We start from the raw sequence: 20775 nt of genomic DNA, 5'->3' as shown, positions 1-20775 counted from the left end.
CGAAGAGTTTTCACAGAAAACGTCAATAACTTTTCCCTCAAGGTGCCATCCAAATATACATACGCGCCTTAGAGATTTTCAGTTTAATCATGTGTTAACTTGTTATTTTTTTTAATATAATTCTTGAAATAGGTTCTGAGATAAAAGGGACAGTAATTATATAATTAAATGAGAAAAATAAGCAATAAATGTGATGTTTTGGATTTATTTTTGTCCAAGGGTGACTGAGAGGCGGACGTGGACATTATTGTTGAGGGGTGTTGTTGGTCAATCATATTTTGTGCATTACCAATGGGGTACGTGGTCATCGTGCATAAAGGTAAATATTTTTGTTGTGTAATGGAAAATGGTAATGGAAAATTATTTAATTTCATATTTTGCCTTAAGGGGATAATTATTGTTGTATATTGTAGCCCTACGCCCATATCATCAATCAGGAGTAGAGATGATTTTGTTTATATAGAAACTGTGTTTTGTTTGCCGAGATTTCCTCCAACCCTCCCCCTCAAAAAAAAAAGGTGAAATAATCGTCTGGACTCTGGTTTGTTTCTTACACTTTACAGATCAATTTGGCTAGCTCACGGTTTACTTCCGACTGAGTAGGCGAGACAATGGCCAAAGTACTAGCAACCAAAGACCTGTTTCTGTGGTGTATGTCCGCCATCTACCTCTGCGCTTTCACATCGCTGTACGTCCAAATACCAGGTGAACAAATTATTACCAGATTTATATTTGTAGACAAATACTTCAACTTTAGGTTTGAAAACTTTCAGATCTAGGCTTGCAACTTTTCAGCCGATTTCCTCTTTTTCTTTTCAAAACGGTGCCATAGAAAACTACAAAACACTGTACAAAAGTCAAGTGTGATCGACCATTCCTTATTTTGCAACTAAAAAGTTGCATACAGTATGCAGAAGACTCTGTCGTCAGCTACATCTCTTTTTAAAATCTAGAAGCTTGCCTGGTTCAATAATCCGTTGCTCTTAATTATCACAAACTGACCTTTCGCATCCACTGTAAATAAGAAAATGTATGGAGTAAATTGTGGTTGCAGTTTCCAAACTGCCGTTCGAAGTCTGCTGACTATTTTTATTTTATTTCTTTAAAACAAAATAAACTGACATAACTGCATTCTTGCAACTATTTTTATTGGTTTTGATTAAAACAGTAACAGTCTGACAGTAGGGTTGACTATAATTCATTGATCAATTGTATTGATTGTTTATTGGTTTATTGATCAGGACTGTATTGGGATGCAGGTATCCTGTCAGCCAGAGTGGCTCTAAAACCAGTTGGTCGACCCGTCGAGAAACGGTTCCAGAAGAATTTAGATTGGTTTTGATTAAATGGTCTAAAAGTAGGAGGGTTATCTAATTCATTGATCACTTTATCAAATTGTATTGATTATTTATTATTTATTGATCAGGACTGTATGGAGATGGAGGTATCCTGCCCGCCAGAGTGGTTCTAAAACCAGACGGTCGACCCGTCGAGAAACGGTTCCAGAAACGCCCTTCCCTCATGTGGTTTACGATGGACCTCGGCCTGGAGGCTCAAGAAGGGATGGATCTTATTTGCATATTGGGATGCGTGGTGTCGCTTATCTGCCTGATCTCAAGACGAATGCGAGACGGCGCCATGTTCGCATTGCTCTGGTTCCTCTATATGTCGGTGTATGAGGTAGGGGGGAGTTCACAAAAGTCCTTGTTGAAAAAATATTTTTTTTCTTCAAAATTTGTTGGGTCTCAAAAGACATTGAAAAAAATGCTTTGGCACCTCTTGCTATTGCATAAGGTTTATTGCGATTCAGAAACGCAATGCATTGTGGGAAGGAATATGGGGCGGTTTCTATGCAGTTTCTGCGACTCGCGCATGCAACGCCTATACCTTTGTGTGGGTTCAACAGCGCCCTCTCTTGATATTTTGCTATTCGCGATAAACCTTATTATTCTCAATATCAAGCACGCTGACAATGTCACCAATGCCACCATCTACTGTACACTGTAATGACTAACTCAAACCCTCTTGTGGAGCGTCTATAAGAACTCATCGGCAACTCATTTAGTTCCTTGGGCACATACTTGCCCCGAGTGCAAGATGATGAACCATCTAATACACACCAAACTATGGGAAAAGATGACCAGGAAGGCAACACACACATGAAATGTTCAACGCCTGCTTGGACTCATTGATGGTGAAGGAATGCTGCGACCAGACCAAATCGCAGCACTTGACCAAGATTATCAAAGTTAGAGAAAACTTGTAGTCGCCTGCTATTTAAGAAAAAGAGTCTGTCGAGAATCACTTCGGGCATCGTAGTAAAGAATGAATTGAATGGACCCTTCCCATGAAATATGCTAATAACATTCACGTATGCGTACAGACCCTGTTGGTTGGCAAACGCCATAGAGTTGTGCACTAAGCAGACGCGCAGTCGCGTCTGCGTCACGCACCCATTAGCCGTGTACAAAACAGCGCGATGTTCCCTCCCTCATGTTGCCAACCAAAACAATAGTGCGTGCGCGCTACGTGCAATTTACATATTTCATGGGAAGGGTCTATTGAATTGAACTGAATGGTTTATTCATCAAGTAGGCCTATATAAAAAAATACAGCAACAAACGTACGTATAAAATATTAAAGTGTAAAATTGCACAAGATATACCACAACACCACAGAAAACAATAATAAAAAGAAACTCATTAAAATTTATATAAAAAAAAAACATTTAAAAAAGAAAAAGAAAAAAAACATTATTCTCATTTAACACATATTTTATTTGTGATCAGGTTGGACAGACATTCCTCTGGTTCCAATGGGACATCCTTCTACTTGAAGCTGGATTCCTCACCATCCTCGTTGCCCCGTTTCATCTAAGCAAATGGCGTCAACCGACCGGCAGCCAGCACGACACGATAACCCTGTGGCTTGTCCGTTGGTTGCTTTTCCGTTTGATGTTTGCATCCGGTGTGGTGAAGTTGACGAGTTTATGTCCGACATGGTGGGATCTGACGGCTATGGACTGGCATTATGAATCCCAGGTAGAGTTTCATAACCCCCAAAAAAGTAGTAGGCCCAGCCTATTTTCTATACCATCCGCCCGGGTAATAGTTAAAAAGTAGGACAGTTCTTTTCAGATGAGCCATACGTTTTTATAGTAGTCCTTACTCTTTGTTAACCAGTGCATGTAATGAATTTAATGTAATTTTTAGTTAAATGGTGTTTGAAGCTTTGCATGGTGTGGAGAATAAGAGTAACTATAAATATAAATATTAATAGTAAACTTGCCGATACAACCATGGGTAAAAACTCTTTTGAAGGAGTGGTGGCTCTGAAAAGAGCCGGTTTGGTCTCGACGTTTCGAACAGTATACTCTGCTCGTCTTCAGGAGAATGCTGGACTACTGGAGGTGGTGGAGCTTATGTATGACTGGAGGGATGCACTTTTGGGCGGGAAGGATCGAAGCTGTTCTTTCAAAAGAGTTTTTACCCATGGTTGTACCCGCAAGTTTACTATTAATATTTATATTTATAGTTGCTCTAATTTTTAGTTGTTACATAAATAGTATTCTTTTCCTTTTTCTTCCGCAGTGTATTCCCACATCCCTAGCTTGGTACGCTCACCAGATACCCCAGTGGTTTCAGAAGCTTAGCGTCGCTGCAGTTTATGCCATTGAATGTGGGACACCCTTTCTGTTCTTCTCCCCCATTCGAAACCTTCGTCTGTTTTCGTTTTACTCTCAGGTAAAGATCGTTTCACTCAGTTTATTTCCATTCCAACGGAGAATCAAAATAACAAGAACAAAGAAAAGTAAAGATGAGAATTGGAAATGGGGGGCATGACCAGAAAGGCCAAAGCGGTTGTGGCAGGCATGCCCAGACAAACAAAAACACAAATGGACTGACATAAACACTTACAAGTATAGTGAGAGTAGGTAAAATATTTAACTACTAAGAAAGATCAGGCTCTGTGCTTCAGAGGGATGCAACTTGTAACAATGTATAGGACTAAAGGGGCTAGGGGTTCCATTGATAATAACGCAGAGTATTGACCCCTTGCATGTACGTCACACGCGGCGACTGTCGTACGCTTATCATTTTGGTTGTCAGTTATGTTTACCTGAAACGCCGAGTCGTCTAAAATTGCGCACTTCAGTGAATAACGCACAGTGACATTGCCCACCAGTATGGCGCATCCAAGATTATTCTATATGGCGTCAGGTGAATTGGGTCAGTACATGTAAAATAGATAGCTGTTTATGTTCAATGTTTGACCAAAAAACACCATTTTGGTTTATGAACTTTTTAGTGCTCATAACTCATAAAAAAAACAGCGTTAAATCTGTAATTGTCAAAAGTAAATTCAAATTTTATCTTCTTCATTATTATTATTTTGTTTAATTACCTCAAGGTGAGGGCTCAATTAACTTATTTGGGCCATCGACCCTTTTCAAAGTGTCCATAGAGTTACATTAAACTTACAGGGTTTGAAGATAATGATAGTAGAAAGCTTCCCTTTTGTAGTTTTTGGGAAATGAGTAAAAAAATGTCATGAAAATACGTTTGTAAATGATTACAATAATTTTCGTCTCAAAATTATTTTCATGACATTGTTTTACTGCATTTACTTTTACAGCACCTCAGCACGTAATAGGGAAGCTTTCTACTATCAATATCTTCAAACTGTGTACGTTTAGTGTAAATCTATGGACATTGTGTTTTTTGTCCTACAAAAGTTACATAGACCCTCTAAGGATGTAGGCATGGGTATCATCCACTAGGAGCCTGGCTGGTTGAGCAGAATGCACCACCTTCCCATTCTTTTTAGGAAACACTTATCATTAAATTTTGCATCATTGATACATTAATGCAACGATGGGTTTCTTAACGACTCATCTAGCGTCATTGCAAGAGAAATAAGCAAAATCTTGTTTGTTTTTGTTTACTTGTAAACAGATCTTGCTGCAGGTTCTGATCATAGCAACGGGCAACTATAACTTCTTCAACCTCCTGACTATAACACTTTGTATTTCGTTACTGGATGATCGGTTCTTTGGTAGAGAAAACGCCAGTGAAAAAAGTAGGTTAACTCTATGAGGTTCAAATTCAATTTAAAGCACACAAATATATTCTTATATTTTAGCGTGCATATCTGTCACTCAGTGGCGCTTAAAGGGCTTTAACACACAGTATTTTCCTGCAAGGATGTGGGACTACGTATTAATTATGAGACCTACTGTAAGCTATTTTACATATCACCAGATTTTACATATTGCTGTGGTGCAATACGCAGCCAATCAAACAAGTAAGGGGCAAACCCCTTCTCTTTTGGATAAGTGCAATGGGTTCGTTTACGCAACACACTGTGCCAACAGCTTTACGTCCCATCCAAAGGACAAAGCATCATGGTTAAAATTCTTGCTTAAGGACACAGGTGTCACAACTGGGACTCGAACCCTCACTCTTCTGAACAGAAACACCGCTAGGCCATGACACGCCACAACAGGTATATACAGGTGGACAATTCAAATACATATTTTTTAACACTGATACCACCGACTTTGACACAGTACTACATGTTTACTCTCCAGGCAAGCATTGAGTACAGCACTTCTCAGGTGAAAGCCCCAAAAATATTTTGTTGTGTGCTTATCTTTCAAACTACCACATACACAAAATGTAAAGCACCTTAAAGTCCTTAAAAAAACATTTCTTTTTTGAGTAACGGCTGACCATTTGATCAGTTTTTTCAGGTCTGTATGCTTCATTTGGAGCAAGGACACAAGGCATTTGTTTCCTTGGTATAAAAGGGCACCCTATGATGAGGGAATTGTCAGTTTCTACTGGGGCATTTCAAGGGCACCAACATGACCAAGTCGATGACCAGGGGGCATGGAGGCAATCGCCTTTGTTGCCTCAGTGAAGTCTCAGGCCTGGACTATTAAATTAGTCTTCCTAATTCTCTTTTCTTTTCTACTGAAGGTGATTCTTTGCTGGCCAGTTTTTCTCGGCTCTTTACCAAGCTCATCTCTTTCGGAGTTTATGCTGGGATTATTTACGCCATGATTAAGCTGTTCACTCTGCGGATCGATTTTGAAAAATATAGCATCGAGTCTAAAATTGGTGAGTGTAGCGTTGTCACTTTACGCCGCGTCTGCCACTTAAGCCTACACATTACACAGTCAACCCTCCTACTGTCTGACCACTCATTATCATCGTCTGTGGTTTTGAATGATAAACTATGCCAGCTTGCAATATGATATCATGTATGTAATGCATCTACGTGTACACAATACAGTCAACCCTCTTACTGTCTGACCATTCATTATCATCAACTGTGGTTTTGAATAATGGACTACATGTATGCCAGCCTGCAACGTGAAACCAAAACTGACACAAACCCTTCTTTCATTAAATTTTTTTTCTTTCAGCTTTTAGCCAGGACGGTTTCTTTAAAGCACTGGAGAATGCCATGCCATATACGATATGGATCGGAAAAATCTCTCTCGGATCAGAAATTATCCTGGCCCTCTGGAGGTTAGTTGCTTGGACCAGGGTTGTAGCTAGACCAATTTTAGCGGTGGTCAATAAATGTTTTTAGTTTTTCAAAGTCCACCCCATAAAAAATGGGGCCGTCATTGCAGGTGTCAACCTGTTAGTGTTATGGGGCCAAGCAATAAGTTGAATGGCCTTTTGTCTAGTTGTAGAATGACATAGGTTTGAATCCCACCCGAGTAATATGCCTTTGATAGTCAGAGAGCTCAGGAAAGTAAAGAGTATTCAGTGCTAACACACATCGGTGTATATGGGTAAAACCGAAATTATTATTCTTTAATATCCCCGATGCAATTTTCCGTATATTAAAATAATTGCTGCGGTCCTTTCCCCCCCTAGGTGTTTTAGCGAGGAGAGAGGTCTTTTATCCAAGATGTGGTCGTGTTGTAAATGCTTAGTGATTACTGGCTTAGCCGTCTACATGTTCACAATCAGCCTGGTAGGTAAACTAATTTCATTTGGTTGCTTTTTTGTAGGACACAATGTCCACAGATTTACATTCAAGGCAGTGGACACTATTGGTAATTACTCAGAATAATTATTAGCATAAAACCTTTCTTGGTAACAAGTAATGGGGAGAGGTTGATTGTATAAAACATTGTGAGAAACAGCTTCCTCTGAAGTAATATAGTTTTTCTGAAAGAAGTTTTTTTCTACGAATTTGATTTCGAGGCCTTTAGATTTAGAATTTGAGGTCTCAAAATCAAGCATCTGAAAGCACACATCTTCATGTGACAAGGGTGTTTTTTTCTTTCATAGTTATCTCGCAACTCCAACGACCAATTAAGCTCAAATAGTCACAGGTTTGTTATTTTATGCATATGTTGAGATACAGCAAGTGAGAAGACTGGTCTTTGACAATTACCAATAGTGTCCACTGGCTTTAAGCTTACACGGTTTGAAGGTAATGACGGTAGAAAGCTTCCCTTCAAATTTTACTGGCTGAGACGCTGTAATATTTTGAGAAATAAATAAGTAAAACAATGTCACGAAAATAGTTTTCGTCTATTTTAGCGTGTACAACGTATTTACCCGACTCTCCAGAAAACATTGCTCTGTGATTTTCACTTTTTTTTCCCTCTAAAAGGTGACTAATAATACAGCTAAAACTTGTTCAGGTAAAATATATTACATACATCTTCATTCACAGCGAGTAAGTATTCATGTCATGGCCGAAAAACTTGATTTACAAAAGGTGTCAAAATTACTTATACATGAGTCTCACTCTCTTACAATCAGTTAAAGGCAGTGGACACTATTGGTAATTGTCAAAGACTAGCCTTCACAGTTGGTGTATCTCAACATACGTGTGTGCATGAAATAACTAACCTGTGAAAATTTGAGCTCAATCGGTTGTTGAAGTTGCGAGATAATAATGAAAGAAAAAAACACCCTTGTCACACGAAGTTGTGTGCGTTGTTTAGATGGTTGATTTCGAGACCTCAAGTTCTAAAATCAAAATCGTGGAAAATTACTTCTTTCTCGAAAACTATGGCACTTCAGCATGTTCAGAGGGAGCCGTTTCTCACAATGTTTTATACCATCAACCTCTCCCCATTACTGGTCACCAAGAAAGGTTTTATGCTAATAATTATTTTGAGTAATTATCAATAGTGTCCACTGCCTTCAAAGCCATTGGACCCTTTCGGTAAACAGTATTGTCCAAGGCCCACACTTCGTGTACTACAACTTCTATATCAAATAACAAACCTGTGAAAATTTAGGCTCAATCGGTCATCGGAGTCGAGAGAAAATAACGGGAAAACCCACCCTTGTTTCTGCGCGTTTCACCGTGTCATGACATGTGTTTAAAATAAATCCTTAATTCTCGTTAACGAGAATTGATCATTGTTTTGCTGTTTTTTTTTTTTAAAGTAAAGCATGTAATGGAATAATATTTCAAGAGAAGTCTTTAACCACTACCTTCTTTAAACCCTGTAAGTTATTTGTAAATCTGTGAACTTTCTGTTTTTTTTCCTGAACCGAAAGGGTCCAATGGCTTTAAGGCATTCAATATATAATAATTTTGTCTTTGAAAATAATTTTTGCCATCAAGGTTCCTCATAGTGTGGTGGACAAGAGGGCCACAGCGAGCATCACTCCCGAGGTCAGACAACTACACGACAACGTACGGAACCTAAATCTCGTACACTCCTACGGACTTTTTAGGAGAATGACCGGGGTCGGAGGTCGTCCAGAGGTCATCATGGAGGGCAGTCATAGTCTGAACTCTGGATGGAAGGTATACGATTAACGCTCCTACCATTAGTGAGTTTCACAAATAAAACCATCTCATACCTCGCTTTGCCACAACTGGGGTGTATTGAGGCACACACATGCTGATATAGAGAGTAGAGGCTGGCAATACAAACAAACTTCATTCAAATAGCAGCCCTAAAAATCACACAACATTTTGGGGATAAAATGACAGTTGAATCAATTATGCAAACTTTCAGAAAGATAGGTTATTACAGTGATGAATTCTGAGGGTTTACAAGGACGAAGCAGTTGTAAAGGACACAAGTGTCACGTCTTCAATTCGAACCCACACTCTGCTGATCAGAAACATAGAGTTTAAATTCGGAATTTGGTGCTCTTAACCGCACTTAGAGAAGTGCAGTTCCAAAATAAATATGTTCTCTCCTGCTCAAAGCTACAAAAGTAAAGTAGAGTGAGTTTACAGGCCACGACCCATTTTACTATGAATTATTTAAAACACAAATTTGGATTTGACAGTTGAACACTGAGGGCGCACTTGGGCTCCCTACAATACTATTACATTATTATTGAACATCTGGGCGCCGTGGGCGGTCCAGGGTTGTAAAAAAAAGAGGGGACTCAAGGCCACCAGCCTTGCTCAGAAATGTTCACCATGTACTTGACCCCCATCTTCGATCAATTACCTTCTCCCCCCAGGCATATGACTTCCTATACAAGCCAGGAAATCTCAGCGGTCCTCCGCCTTTTGTGGCCCCCCACCAGCCCAGGTTGGACTGGCAGATGTGGTTTGCAGCCCTGGGGAGCTACGAGCAAGCGCCTTGGTTTATCAATTTTGCTTATCGTCTACTTGAAGGGAAGCAAGAGGGTAGGTCTGTCATGACTGATGAAAACAAAACAAAATCCAAACAATCAAACTTGACTTAGTCAATGTCAAACTTGCTTTATGTTTTTGTAAATTTCGCGGTGTGGTTTTACATTCATAAATATTGTTAAATCCACGGACACGTTTGGTAATTGTCAAAGACCAGTATTCTCACTTGGTGTATCCCAGCATGCATAAAATAACAATAGTAGTTTTGGCTCAATTGGTTAACAGAGTTGCGAGAGAACAATGAAAAAAAAAAAAAACCTTGTACCACAAATTGTGTGTGCCTTCAGATGCCTAATAAAAGGCTTTAGGCATGAAGTTTTTTTAATATAATTTATTGAGGAACAATCACCTCTTTCTCAAAAACTACGATACTTCAGAGGGCTTGGTTCTATACTATCAACAGCAATCAACGCCTCTTTGACTGGAAACAAATTGCATGACCACATCACTCCGATCCTTTATAATCTACATTGGCTTCCCATCAAACAGCGCATCAAATTCAAAATAATCATTCTCACTTTCAAGGCACTCCAAGGTTCAGCCCCACTCTATATTCAAAACCTGTTGACTCCCCGTACTACAAGACCAGGTCTAAGATTCACCAGCAACATGCTCCTTGTTCCCCGGTCTCGTCTAGCCAGCTACAAGGACAGGGGGTTTTCCATTACAGCACCCAGGCTCTGGAATACACTCCCTGAAAACCTCAGGAAAATCCATGACATCGCCATCTTTCAGCATCAACTTAAGACACACCTGTTCACACTTGCTTTCCCCAACACTTGAGAATTTTCCCTCTTTCCATCTTGACCGGCGCCTTTGAATGTTTTTTTCACCAGATTTAGCCCACCTTTATAAATGCTGTGTTATTATTATTGTTTATTATTCCATTGCTCGTTAGAAAGTGTACTCAGGAAAATCAGCTTTGTAACGTATGTTTTAAAAAGTCAGTTTATTTCAATTTGTTTTCTGTCTGCAGTTTTGGATTTGATGGGTTCAAATCCCTTCCCGGATAAACCTCCGAAGTACGTCAGAGCTAAGCTTTATACATACCACTACACAACACTAAAGTAAGTATATCTTACTAATAATAATAACATCAAAGTCTAACATAGCGCACGTACAATGTACATGTATCTACCAAACAAGGTACTCAAGGCTTTTAGAAAGATGGGTTATTGCAGTGATGAATTCTGAGACCCAACTATTTAGCCCCTTATAAGGGTTTACAAGGTGCTACGGCGCATACAGCAGCCACAGCCAGGCGAACCCCTTCTCTTTTCGATAAGTGTACTTGGTTCTTTTACATGCGTTACACAACAAACAGGACTAACAGCTTTACGTCCCATCCAAAGGACAAAGCATCATGGTTAAGTGTTTTGCTTAAAGGAACACGTTGCCTTGGATCGGACGAGTTGGTGAAAACAAAAGCGTTTGTAACCGTTTTTTATAAAATGCATATGGTTGGAAAGATGTTTTAAAAGTAGAATACAATGATCCACACAGGTTTGCCTCGAAATTGCGTGGTTTTCCTTCTACTGTGCGAACTAACATGATCGGCCATTTATGGGAGTCAAAATTTTGACCCCCATAAATGGCCGACGTGTTAGTCGACGAGGTAAAAGGAAAACCACGCAATTTCGAGGCATGTTTGTGTGGATCATTGTATTCTACTTTTACAACATCTTTCTACCCATATGCATTGTATAAAAAACAGTTACAAACGCTTTTCAAAGACCAACTCGACCGATCCAAGGCAACGTGTTCCTTTAAGGACACAAATGTCACGGTTGGGGATTCGAACCCATACTCTGCTGATCAGAAACACCAGAGCTCGAGTTTGGTGCTCTTATCCTACTGGCATGACCAGAACCATGCTCCCATCAAAATAGAGAGAAGTAACCACAGAAAATGACGGTTCTCTCTCTCCCTCTATGCTCATTAATATCTTTCAGATCAACTTCTTCAAAATGGTGGAGGCGCAAGTTTGAGCGAGATTACATGCCAGCAATATCGAAAGAAACCAAAGGATTGAAAGATCATCTTCAACATCATGGAATAATTCAGGTAATTGTTTCACATTTATTGAGATCAAATCGTTCTTTGTGAAGTCAAGCCCAGGCGTCAGATTCACAAAGCACTAAGACACCTTTGGTAATTATCAAAGTTGATCGTCGAAGTTGCGAGATAATAATGAAAGAAAAAACACCCTTGTCACATGAAGTTGTGTGCTTTCAGATGCTTGATTTCAAGACCTTGAAATCAAATTCGTTGAAAATAACTTCTCTCTTGAAAACTATGGCACTTCAGAGGGAGCCATTTCTCACAATGTTTTATACTATCAACCTCTCGCCATTACTCATCACCAAGTAAGGTTTTATACTAATAATTATTTTGAGTAATTACCAATAGTGTCCACTGCCATTAAAGGCACTGGACACCTTTGGTAATTGTCGAAGACCAGTCTTCTCACTTGGTGTATCCAAACATATTATGCATAACAACAGATGTGTGAAAGTTGCAAGAGAATAATGACAGAAAAACACCATTGTTGCACAAACCTGCTTTCAGGTGCCTAAAAAACATTAAAAGAGTTCAGGCCTGAAGCCTTTACATATTTGAGTAAAGAAATTACTTCTTTCTCAAAGACTACATTACTTCAGAGGGAGCCGTTTCTCACTGTTTTATACTATCAACAGCTCTCCACTACTCGTTACCAAGTAAGTTTTTATGCTAACAATTGTTTTGAGTATTTACCAACAAATGATAAAACGTATTCCGGATTGTGTTTTTGTTTTCCAGGGATCGACCAAAAGCAAGAAAAATGCAGCAACGGAAAGTTTCATACAGTTGTTATTGTCGGCAATACGGAGTTACATCGGGACACTATCCGGACCGATATTAATATTTTCCCTTTTTGTGCCTGCGGTTGTTCTCAGCCGCATCAGTTAAAAGTACTTAAGTATGTTTCAGGTTTTTCTTAAAGACAGGGTATACTTTTGATAATTGTAAATTTGTTGACATGTAACTTTTGTTTTGATGCACTCTTGGTATGGGGCTACAAGAAGATAAATTTTCAAAATTTTCAAAAGTGAAAAGAACTCATGGGAGCTGAAGGTAGGAATTGATATTCCTCTGAAAAAACAGTCTAGATTGTAGGATGGTGGTAAACATGGACCTGGCAGAGTTCCAAACCTGTGAAAATTTTGGCGCAATTGGTCATCGAAAATGCAAGAAAATAATAGAATTGTCTACTTTCAGATGCTAAAAGAAAGTTGCAAGAAAATTATGAAAGAAAAGATACTCTTGTTGCATACAAATGTGTGCTTAGACATGTAACATCAACTGTATTCCAGTGCTTTTTATCAAGTAAGTTTTCACGGTCGTTAATAATAATAATAATAATAACCGTATTTATAACGCGCCTTTTGCCAAAGGATACAAAGCGCCAGGTATTATTACTGCAAGGAGTGGGGTGAATTTTTGAGGTATAAGACTTAATCCTTAAGCACCATGTAATGGTTTACAAGGTGCTGTGGCGCAATATGCTGCCAATCCAGCCAGGAACAGGCGAACCCCTTCTCTTTACGATAAGTGCACTGGGTTCTTTTACATGCGTGTTACACAACACATGGGACCAATGAGTTCACGTCCCATCCGAAGGACAAAGCAATGGTTATGTGTCTTGCTTAAGGACACAAGTGTCACGGCTGGGGAATCGAACCCACACTCTGCTGATCAGAAACACCAGAGTTTGAATTCGGTGCTCTTAACCGCTCGGCCACGACACTCCCATCAATCGTTAATTTCAGAGTAATAACTTAAGGTATACCCTCCCTTTAAAGGTATTATTGTTTCATTTCATTTGAATTAAATCTATTGCTGGACAGAAAAAGGCTGAATTTAATGCTCAGTTTAAGGGCAAGGAGTAAAACTTCAGACTGGTGCAAAATTTCATAGCAAAGCTGCTTAGTGACAAATTTCATGCTTACACTGTACTAATGATTTTAATTTCAAAGCGCTGCCAACCGTCAGCAAGGAAAAAGGCATAGGCCTAATGATTGATACAAATTTAGGCTTCTGATAATCAGGCCTGCAAATTTTTGACTCCCATAAATGGCCGACCGTGTTTAGTTCAAACAGTAAAAGGAAAACCACGCAAATTTGTGTGGATCATTGTATTCTACTTTTAAAACATCTTTCCAACCATATGCATTTTATAACAAACGGTTACCAACTCGAACCGATCCAAGGCAACGTGTTCCTTTAACAATATGCAGCCAATCAAACCAGGGACAACGGGGCAACCCTCTTCTCTTTTCGATAAGTGCACTGGGTTCTCCTTGTATATGTACGCGCGTTACACACCACACAGGAACAACAGCTTTACATGTACGTCCCATCCAATAGGACAAAGCAAAATAATGGTTAAGTAAATTGCTTATGGATACAGGTGCCACGGCCAGGACTCGAACCCACACTCGGCTGATTAGAAACACCAGAGCTTGAGCCCAGTGCGATAATCCGCTCGGCCATGACCAGCCACACGGCATGTAAACCTTCCAGTGCTTACTGAAAGTAAATGAGTGACGTACATTTGTAACAATGCAAATCAATTAATAGAAAGTTTAGGTCTTCACACAATACCCGCTGTACAGACAGAAGAAACGCATTGCTAGCATAGAAGGTATGGTACACTCGGGTTGCAATTTATTGTGATAAACTTTTGGTTAAACCCAACATGTACACAGTATCAATAACAAAATAGTTATGCAAGTTCAAACATTTGACTTTTATACATTTCTCTCTGCCAAAAGGACTTTTAAAAACAAACTGCCTTCTGAAATATTTACAATATTTTATACAAATCATGTGTCAGTATGCATTTTTGTATTATTGTAGAACTGTATAATCAATCAATCAAACATTTATTTCCATACAAACAAGAAGATTTTACAAAACTGATAATGTAGTACATCAAATGCCTTTTTGTACCCAAGATATATTTGTCTAATGGGCCATAATTTTTGAATCACTGCCGGGGGTATATTCATTCATACCCAAAACCATTATTAAAGATTGGAACACATTACCACCACAGACATGACAGAGTCCATTTCACAAAGGTAGCCCTAACTTAGGACTAGTCCCAGGCAATGCTAAGAGATAGGACCAGTCCTAAGTTAGGATGAGTTACTGGTCCTAACTTAGGACCGGTCCTATCTCTTAGCATTGTCTAGGACTAGTCCTAAGTTAGGACTACCTTTGTGAAATCCACCCCAGTGCCTTTAAGGAAGAAGGCTGCAATATCTGAAGTGTTTTAATTCCATGCCAACAATATCTCAGATTACAAAGGTTTATATAGCCTTGCTCAAGGCAGTCGAATTATTCACTCTGAAAAAAGACCGCCGCTGTATAAAACCCCACCCGTATTCACTGTGCGTAACATCGACTACTGTGCACAGTAAGTCATCCGCACTCGTACCACTATCCGCATGCGGTTAGTGGTACATGTACGAGTGCGGATAACTTATGTGCACAGTATTCGTGCGATGTGACAGTGTGTATACGGGTGGGTCATGCGGTGTGATCGCACGCACCACGCACAGGGTATACGGGTGGGTTTACAGCGGCGTCTTTTCGGAGCGAATAATGCGACTGCCTTGAGCAAGGCTAAGGTTTATAAAACTATTATTAAGTACAAGACCAAGTTTTGTTCATTGGTTGCATAAATATCCGGTCTTTAAAAATCTAAAGGGTAATTTTCAAAACTTTTGCAGGTGTAGTTTCATATTTCTTGGTACATGTACCTGTAGCTAGTAATAAATATTACGACTGGGACTTTACAGTTTGTTTCTCATTTGATTCACTTTTTATATTTTTAAAGCCACTGGGCACCTTTGCCGATAGCCAGGAGCATGGTTCTCTGCATGACCAACTGCCAATAACACCTCCCCAAGTAGGATTTCCTTTCCCCACTCGCCAGTTGCAATCATCCACCTACCAATCCATTTCCTTTTTGAAATGGAGTGAGCAGACTTTTGGCTTGTATGCTTTGTTTTTGAAAGGGCAAGGGCACCAAGGCATTTTCTCCTTGGTAAAGGGCACTCTAAGAGGAATATTGCCTTCATTGCCTCCGAAGGCCTATATACCTTTATCATGCCGTCACCATCTTGGTCATGTTCCCAGTTTTCAATAACAGTAATGAAGGCTAACATTCATTGCGCATGGCACCAGACTATTAGTTCGTCCAATCTCAGTTTGGTTTACAATGAGTTGGAATGTAGTAATTTCAAGATGACAACACCGTGATAAAGGTTCATAGGGCCTACAATGTAGTAAAGGGAGGAAATATTAATTATTAAATACTAATATTAATATTAAAGCCTACTGTACGGCGCTATGAGCAACGACTGTTGGATTAGCGCCTTATAAATGATGATTGATTGAAATATTATTGAGGAAATTGTAATTCTCTTCAGGAGCATTTCAAGTGCATCAAAGCAATGACCGGGGGAGGGGTTGCCTCCATGAAGTATCCGGCCTGCTGACATCTTTCTGTCACCTCATTCAAGACACTCCTTAAAGCTCACCTGTTCCAGCAGGCTTACTAACCATTCAACTGTGCCTCAGCCCCTTAGAATAAACTGATTTTGGCGCTCTACAAAATAATGACCTTTGATTGATTGATTGATTGATTCTGTTTAGTTCTATCATCTCTGCCATCTAGACCAGCTATCTGATGGTCCACTTGATGAATAACAAGGTCCATTTCCTTAGTGAACAGCAGACCCGAGACCTACATTTCAATATCTTGTCCTTAATAAATAATAATTTGGATGGCTAATCATACTTACTCGCAGCTAAGAGCTGAATTGCGAAGGACGCGGCTACAACACGTTCGAGAAGCAGGGATGCAAGGGCGCCTTTGGCAGCCAGCCACATCAACCCATCATGACCACAGAGCACAGCCAGAGGTCGAAAGTGCTTGATTTTTCTTGAGGGAGGAAAACCGAATGGTCTGGAAAACCCTTGTGGACCAGCGCACAACTCAAATTATGGCCCAGGGGCCAGTTTCATAGAGCTGCTTAAGCTGGCCAAAATCTCATGCCATATACATTGCTTATGACTAGTATTTAGCTGTTACTTAGCATAACAATTGAGTGGAGTCTTGGCCGGTAATCTGATTTTACTAAGCAATGAATTTTTTGCTTAAGCACAATTTTGTGCTTAAGCAGCTTTATGAAATTGGGCCCTGGTCGGGTATCGAACCAGGGTCACCTTGGTAATGAAGTGAGCACTTTACACACAAGCCAACCATGCCCCAACATCTTTCTCTTCAATTCAATTCAAATTCAAATAAAAAAAAAAAAAAAAATTCAGTTTCAGTCATCTCCGCCATCTAGACCCGCTATCTGATGGTCCACTTGATGAATAACGAGGTCCATTTCCTTATCGAACAGCAGACCACACGACCCACATTTGAATATCCTGTCCTTCTGTGCGTAGTTATGCCTCTCCGTTGCTAGTCCGTTTACCGAGACCACCACAACGTCTTCAGGAGGTACCTCCCCATCCTTGTGATCTTCCTCTATATGCTTCCGTAACAAAAACTTCAAAACGAACCCTTGTCCGCATAAATCGCATCGATGCGACCTCTCACCCGTGTGCTTCCGATGGTGTAACCGTAGTTGCCTTGCCTTTAGGAATTCTTGCCCGCATATGATGCAGTCCGCGATGCCCTCGGTCGTGTGCCACTTCTGATAATGTATCTTCAACTGCTCTTTATCAATAAACTTTTTCGGGCAGCCTTTGCACTTCAACAGTCTCTGGTTCTCGTGAAAGTTTCTCCGATGCCGATTGAGGCTGACTTTGCTGCCGACCCAGAGGCCACACCAAAGACACTGGACCGGCTTTTTTTTCCTCGTGGTAGCTTTCTTTACTGCAACAAAAAGATAAATTTGCACATGGTTAAAATTAATAGTCAGGATACCAGTGAACTGGACACATTTGAGGTGTGTTTTGAAAGGGCACCAATGCATTTTCTCCCAAATGGTAAATAGTACCAGTCGCGGCAGTGTCATGGCCGAGCGGTTAAGAGCACCGGATTCAACATGCTCAAGCACTGGTGTTTGATCAGCAGGGTGTGGGTTCGGATCCCGGTCGTGACACTTGCTACATAAAATTGGGGAGGTAGTGCTTTCTGCTCTAGCGACCAGGCTTCGAATTGATGATGCCCAAGCCTACATCCGTATGGACTGTAAAGGGGGTAACCCTGTTTCAGCCCTAGGAGTAGGTGGCAACGGCCTCTGGAAAAAAATAATTGTAGCCCACACCTTGAAGTGGCCTTCAGGCCTTGTGTGTCAGGCGACTTGCATAAAAAAAAAACAAAAAAAAAACACCCTGATGAGGAAATTGTAAATTTCTACTGAAGCATTTCAAGGGCACAAAGGCAATAAACAGGGGGCATCGAGGCAGCTACATGTACCTTCGTTGCTCCCTGAAGTATCAGGCCTTTGTATCTTGCTTGCAGACGGAACTGCCTTCAACTTGCTGGTATGTCATTTCCTTTAAAGTCACAAATAGACACGTTTGGGAACCGTCAAAGACCATATTCACTTTGTCACCGAAGTTGCAGAACAATAATGAAAGACAAAACACCTTGGTGAGAGAGGCGGGCGCTTTACGCACAATTGCCAAAAGCCATGGAGGTACATGCACATGTAGTCTAGTTGGTAAGACACTGCTCTAGAACTGCAAGGGTCGTGGGTTCGAATCCCACCAGAGTAACATGCCTGTGATATTTTTTTTCACAGGATTCGGGAAACTACTGAGTATACAGTGCTAACAGTAACACACATCGTTTCAGGGTAAAAAACAAAATTAATAACCATGGAGATGTTCGTATAGGCCTAGTTCCTATTATTTCTACCCGGCCCCCTACTCTTCCCTCTCTTTCCTACCTTCCTTCGACTTCTTTTTGGAGGCAGCTTGCTTTCTGTTTTTTTTGGGTGTGGCTTTCTCAGCTTCCGGCTGTACAGGTATACCTGTTGAAGGAGAAATACTTTATAAGGCACTGGGCACAATTGCATTGGTAATTACGCAAAACAGTAATTCACTTAGGCCAAGTAAAAAAAGAAACATGTTTAGCGTCCCCGCCCGCTTCCTTTTTACAGGCCGCCTCCATTTTTTTAATTATTATTATTATTTTTGTTATGCACATTTTATTTTATTTTATTATTTTAAAGAGGGTTATTTTAAATGATCTCAGCAAAAACAATCTGAATGTCTTGTCTGAATGCCTCGACTATAAATTGTTTCATTTATGTTTTGTGTATTTCAGCAGTAGAAAAAACAATGGATATTTGACATTTTAACAAAGAATGGCGGCCATCTTGAAAAAAAATAAAAAAAATAAAAAGCCCCTCTTCCTCCTTTTTTTGAAAAACCCGGACGTGAAACATGTTTTTCTTTTTACTCGGCCTTATATTTTTCTAGAAAGCAATAGCAGCAAAACTTATTTGGTAAAACAAGAAATGGACTCGGAGAGCTGTTGTGTTAAATGAATGAATGATATATAATAAAACATTGTGAGAAACGGCTCCCTCTGAAGTAACTAGGCCTATAGTTTTTGAGAAAGAAAAACAAAACACAAATGCATGTCAAAATCACAACAATGACACTGACAGTCATGCAGTGGCACAATTTAATTGACATTTTCGATCTACTTTCCGTATGGTGCCACCACTTTTTCATTCATTTTTACAAAAAGGGATATCTCATTGACTGAGCAGAGCTGAGGCAAATTACATTAGATACTTTATTTTGTTTATACCAAATGAAAAGGTGATGGTGTCAAACGGGAACTTTTCCATAAAATTATACATTACACACAACAAAAACACAAAGTTAAAGGCAGTGGATTCGGGACACTATTGGTAATTACTCAAAATAATTGTTAGCATAAAAACTTTCTTGGTGACAAGTAATGGGGAGAGGTTGATGGTATTAAACATTGTGAGAAACGGCTCCCTCTGAAGTGCCATAGTTTTCGAGAAAGAATCAATTTTCCACGAATTTGATTTCGAGACCTCAGGACTCAGGTTTAGAACTTGAGGTCTCGAACGAAATCAACCATCTAAACGCATAAAACTTCGTGTGACAAGGGTGTTTTTCTTTCAGTGTTATTATCTTGCAAGTTCGATGACCGATTGAGCTCAAATTTTCATAGGTTTGTTATTTTATGCATCATATATGTTGAGATACACCAACTGTGAAGGCTAGTCTTTGACAATTACCAATAGTGTCCACTGCCTTTAAGTAAAGTTTTAAGCTCTTTATTTTATTACTATAATATACTTATTAGAACTTTAGAACTTTATAATTATATTATATAGAAGTAGGCCTCCTGAAAAATGTAAGTTTGAAATGCTATAATTTATTGACACATGATGATTGACGATCGTTTCCCTTTGGATTACAAATTACAAAAGGATAACAACCTCAGGAGTTAACACTAATAATATTGCTGTGTTGTGTACATTTGATTCAGTGCGGAGGAGAGCTTACTTACCTTTCGATTCTAGACGACAACAGTCACACATCCACTGACCGGCCGGTAGAGTTTCAGAAGTGAAGCCCACACACCTGTAATGAAACCACTCGATCGCACAACCCCCCGAATCGCACCCGATCATCTTCTTCGTAGCCCTTGAACCACAAAAGCAAGAAATGGCTGGTTCGTCATCCTCTTTTTGTTTGGAACTGGTTGGTGGTTCTTCCTCGTCGCTACTGTCCGTGCTAGACACGTCAGAAAAATATCTGACGTCTGATCTGTAGAAAAAATCTTCGGGAAACTGTTCCGCCATTTTTTTGCAATAAGTGCCCGCAGCGCCCTCTGGAGTTGGCATGTTTTTTTTTTTTTTTTTTTTTTTTTTTTTTCTTAAGAAAACATTCGCTCGAAAAGAAAACATTGCTCGCATTAATTTTTTATTTTCGGGTAAACTCATTTCGTAATATCGATTTCATTATTAGTTGTTGGCAAAGCGAATAAATTTTCCAGATTTTAAAGAGGCAGTTACAAATAATTATTAACAAAATATAAATATTTTTTAGTCGTTTAAAACGTTATTA

General features: G+C 39.6%; 2 protein-coding genes across 2 annotated transcripts; one reads left to right on the top strand and one right to left on the bottom strand.

The window, feature by feature from the left end:
- The first annotated feature begins 277 nt into the window (after nt 1–277).
- On the top strand, nt 278–12594 carry LOC139953760 (lipase maturation factor 2-like). Its single transcript, XM_071953318.1, has 14 exons — nt 278–319; nt 564–705; nt 1427–1680; nt 2790–3041; nt 3591–3743; nt 4956–5079; nt 5982–6122; nt 6431–6536; nt 6894–6993; nt 8611–8796; nt 9471–9639; nt 10622–10712; nt 11598–11709; nt 12445–12594. Exons 2-14 carry the CDS (start codon nt 612–614, stop codon nt 12592–12594), a joined length of 1932 nt encoding a protein of 643 aa, XP_071809419.1. The 5' UTR covers nt 278–319; nt 564–611.
- Nucleotides 12595–17027: 4433 nt separating this feature from the next.
- LOC139954052 (uncharacterized) lies at nt 17028–20510 on the bottom strand. The gene is made up of 3 exons (XM_071953714.1): nt 20216–20510; nt 18606–18689; nt 17028–17584 (listed from the first exon to the last, which is right to left on the bottom strand). Exons 1-3 carry the CDS (start codon nt 20508–20510, stop codon nt 17028–17030), a joined length of 936 nt encoding a protein of 311 aa, XP_071809815.1.
- Nucleotides 20511–20775: the final 265 nt, after the last annotated feature.

This window comes from Asterias amurensis, chromosome 22, assembly GCF_032118995.1.
Source record: "Asterias amurensis chromosome 22, ASM3211899v1".
Taxonomy (NCBI): domain Eukaryota; kingdom Metazoa; phylum Echinodermata; class Asteroidea; order Forcipulatida; family Asteriidae; genus Asterias; species Asterias amurensis.
Note: the sequence above shows the minus strand (reverse complement) of the source record. Positions and strands in the feature narration are given on the sequence as shown.

Coding starts and splice junctions, on each gene's coding strand:
- LOC139953760 (XM_071953318.1), top strand. CDS start 612: ATGGCCAAAGTACTAGCAACCAAAGACCTGTTTCTGTGGTGTATGTCC. Junction 5,080..5,981: donor AGAAAACGCCAGTGAAAAAA/GTAGGTTAACTC, acceptor TTTCTACTGAAG/GTGATTCTTTGCTGGCCAGT. Junction 11,710..12,444: donor AACATCATGGAATAATTCAG/GTAATTGTTTCA, acceptor TTTGTTTTCCAG/GGATCGACCAAAAGCAAGAA.
- LOC139954052 (XM_071953714.1), bottom strand. CDS start 20,510: ATGGCGGAACAGTTTCCCGAAGATTTTTTCTACAGATCAGACGTCAGA. Junction 18,690..20,215: donor TTGTCGTCTAGAATCGAAAG/GTAAGTAAGCTC, acceptor CTCCTTCAACAG/GTATACCTGTACAGCCGGAA. Junction 17,585..18,605: donor CAAAAAGAAGTCGAAGGAAG/GTAGGAAAGAGA, acceptor TTTTTGTTGCAG/TAAAGAAAGCTACCACGAGG.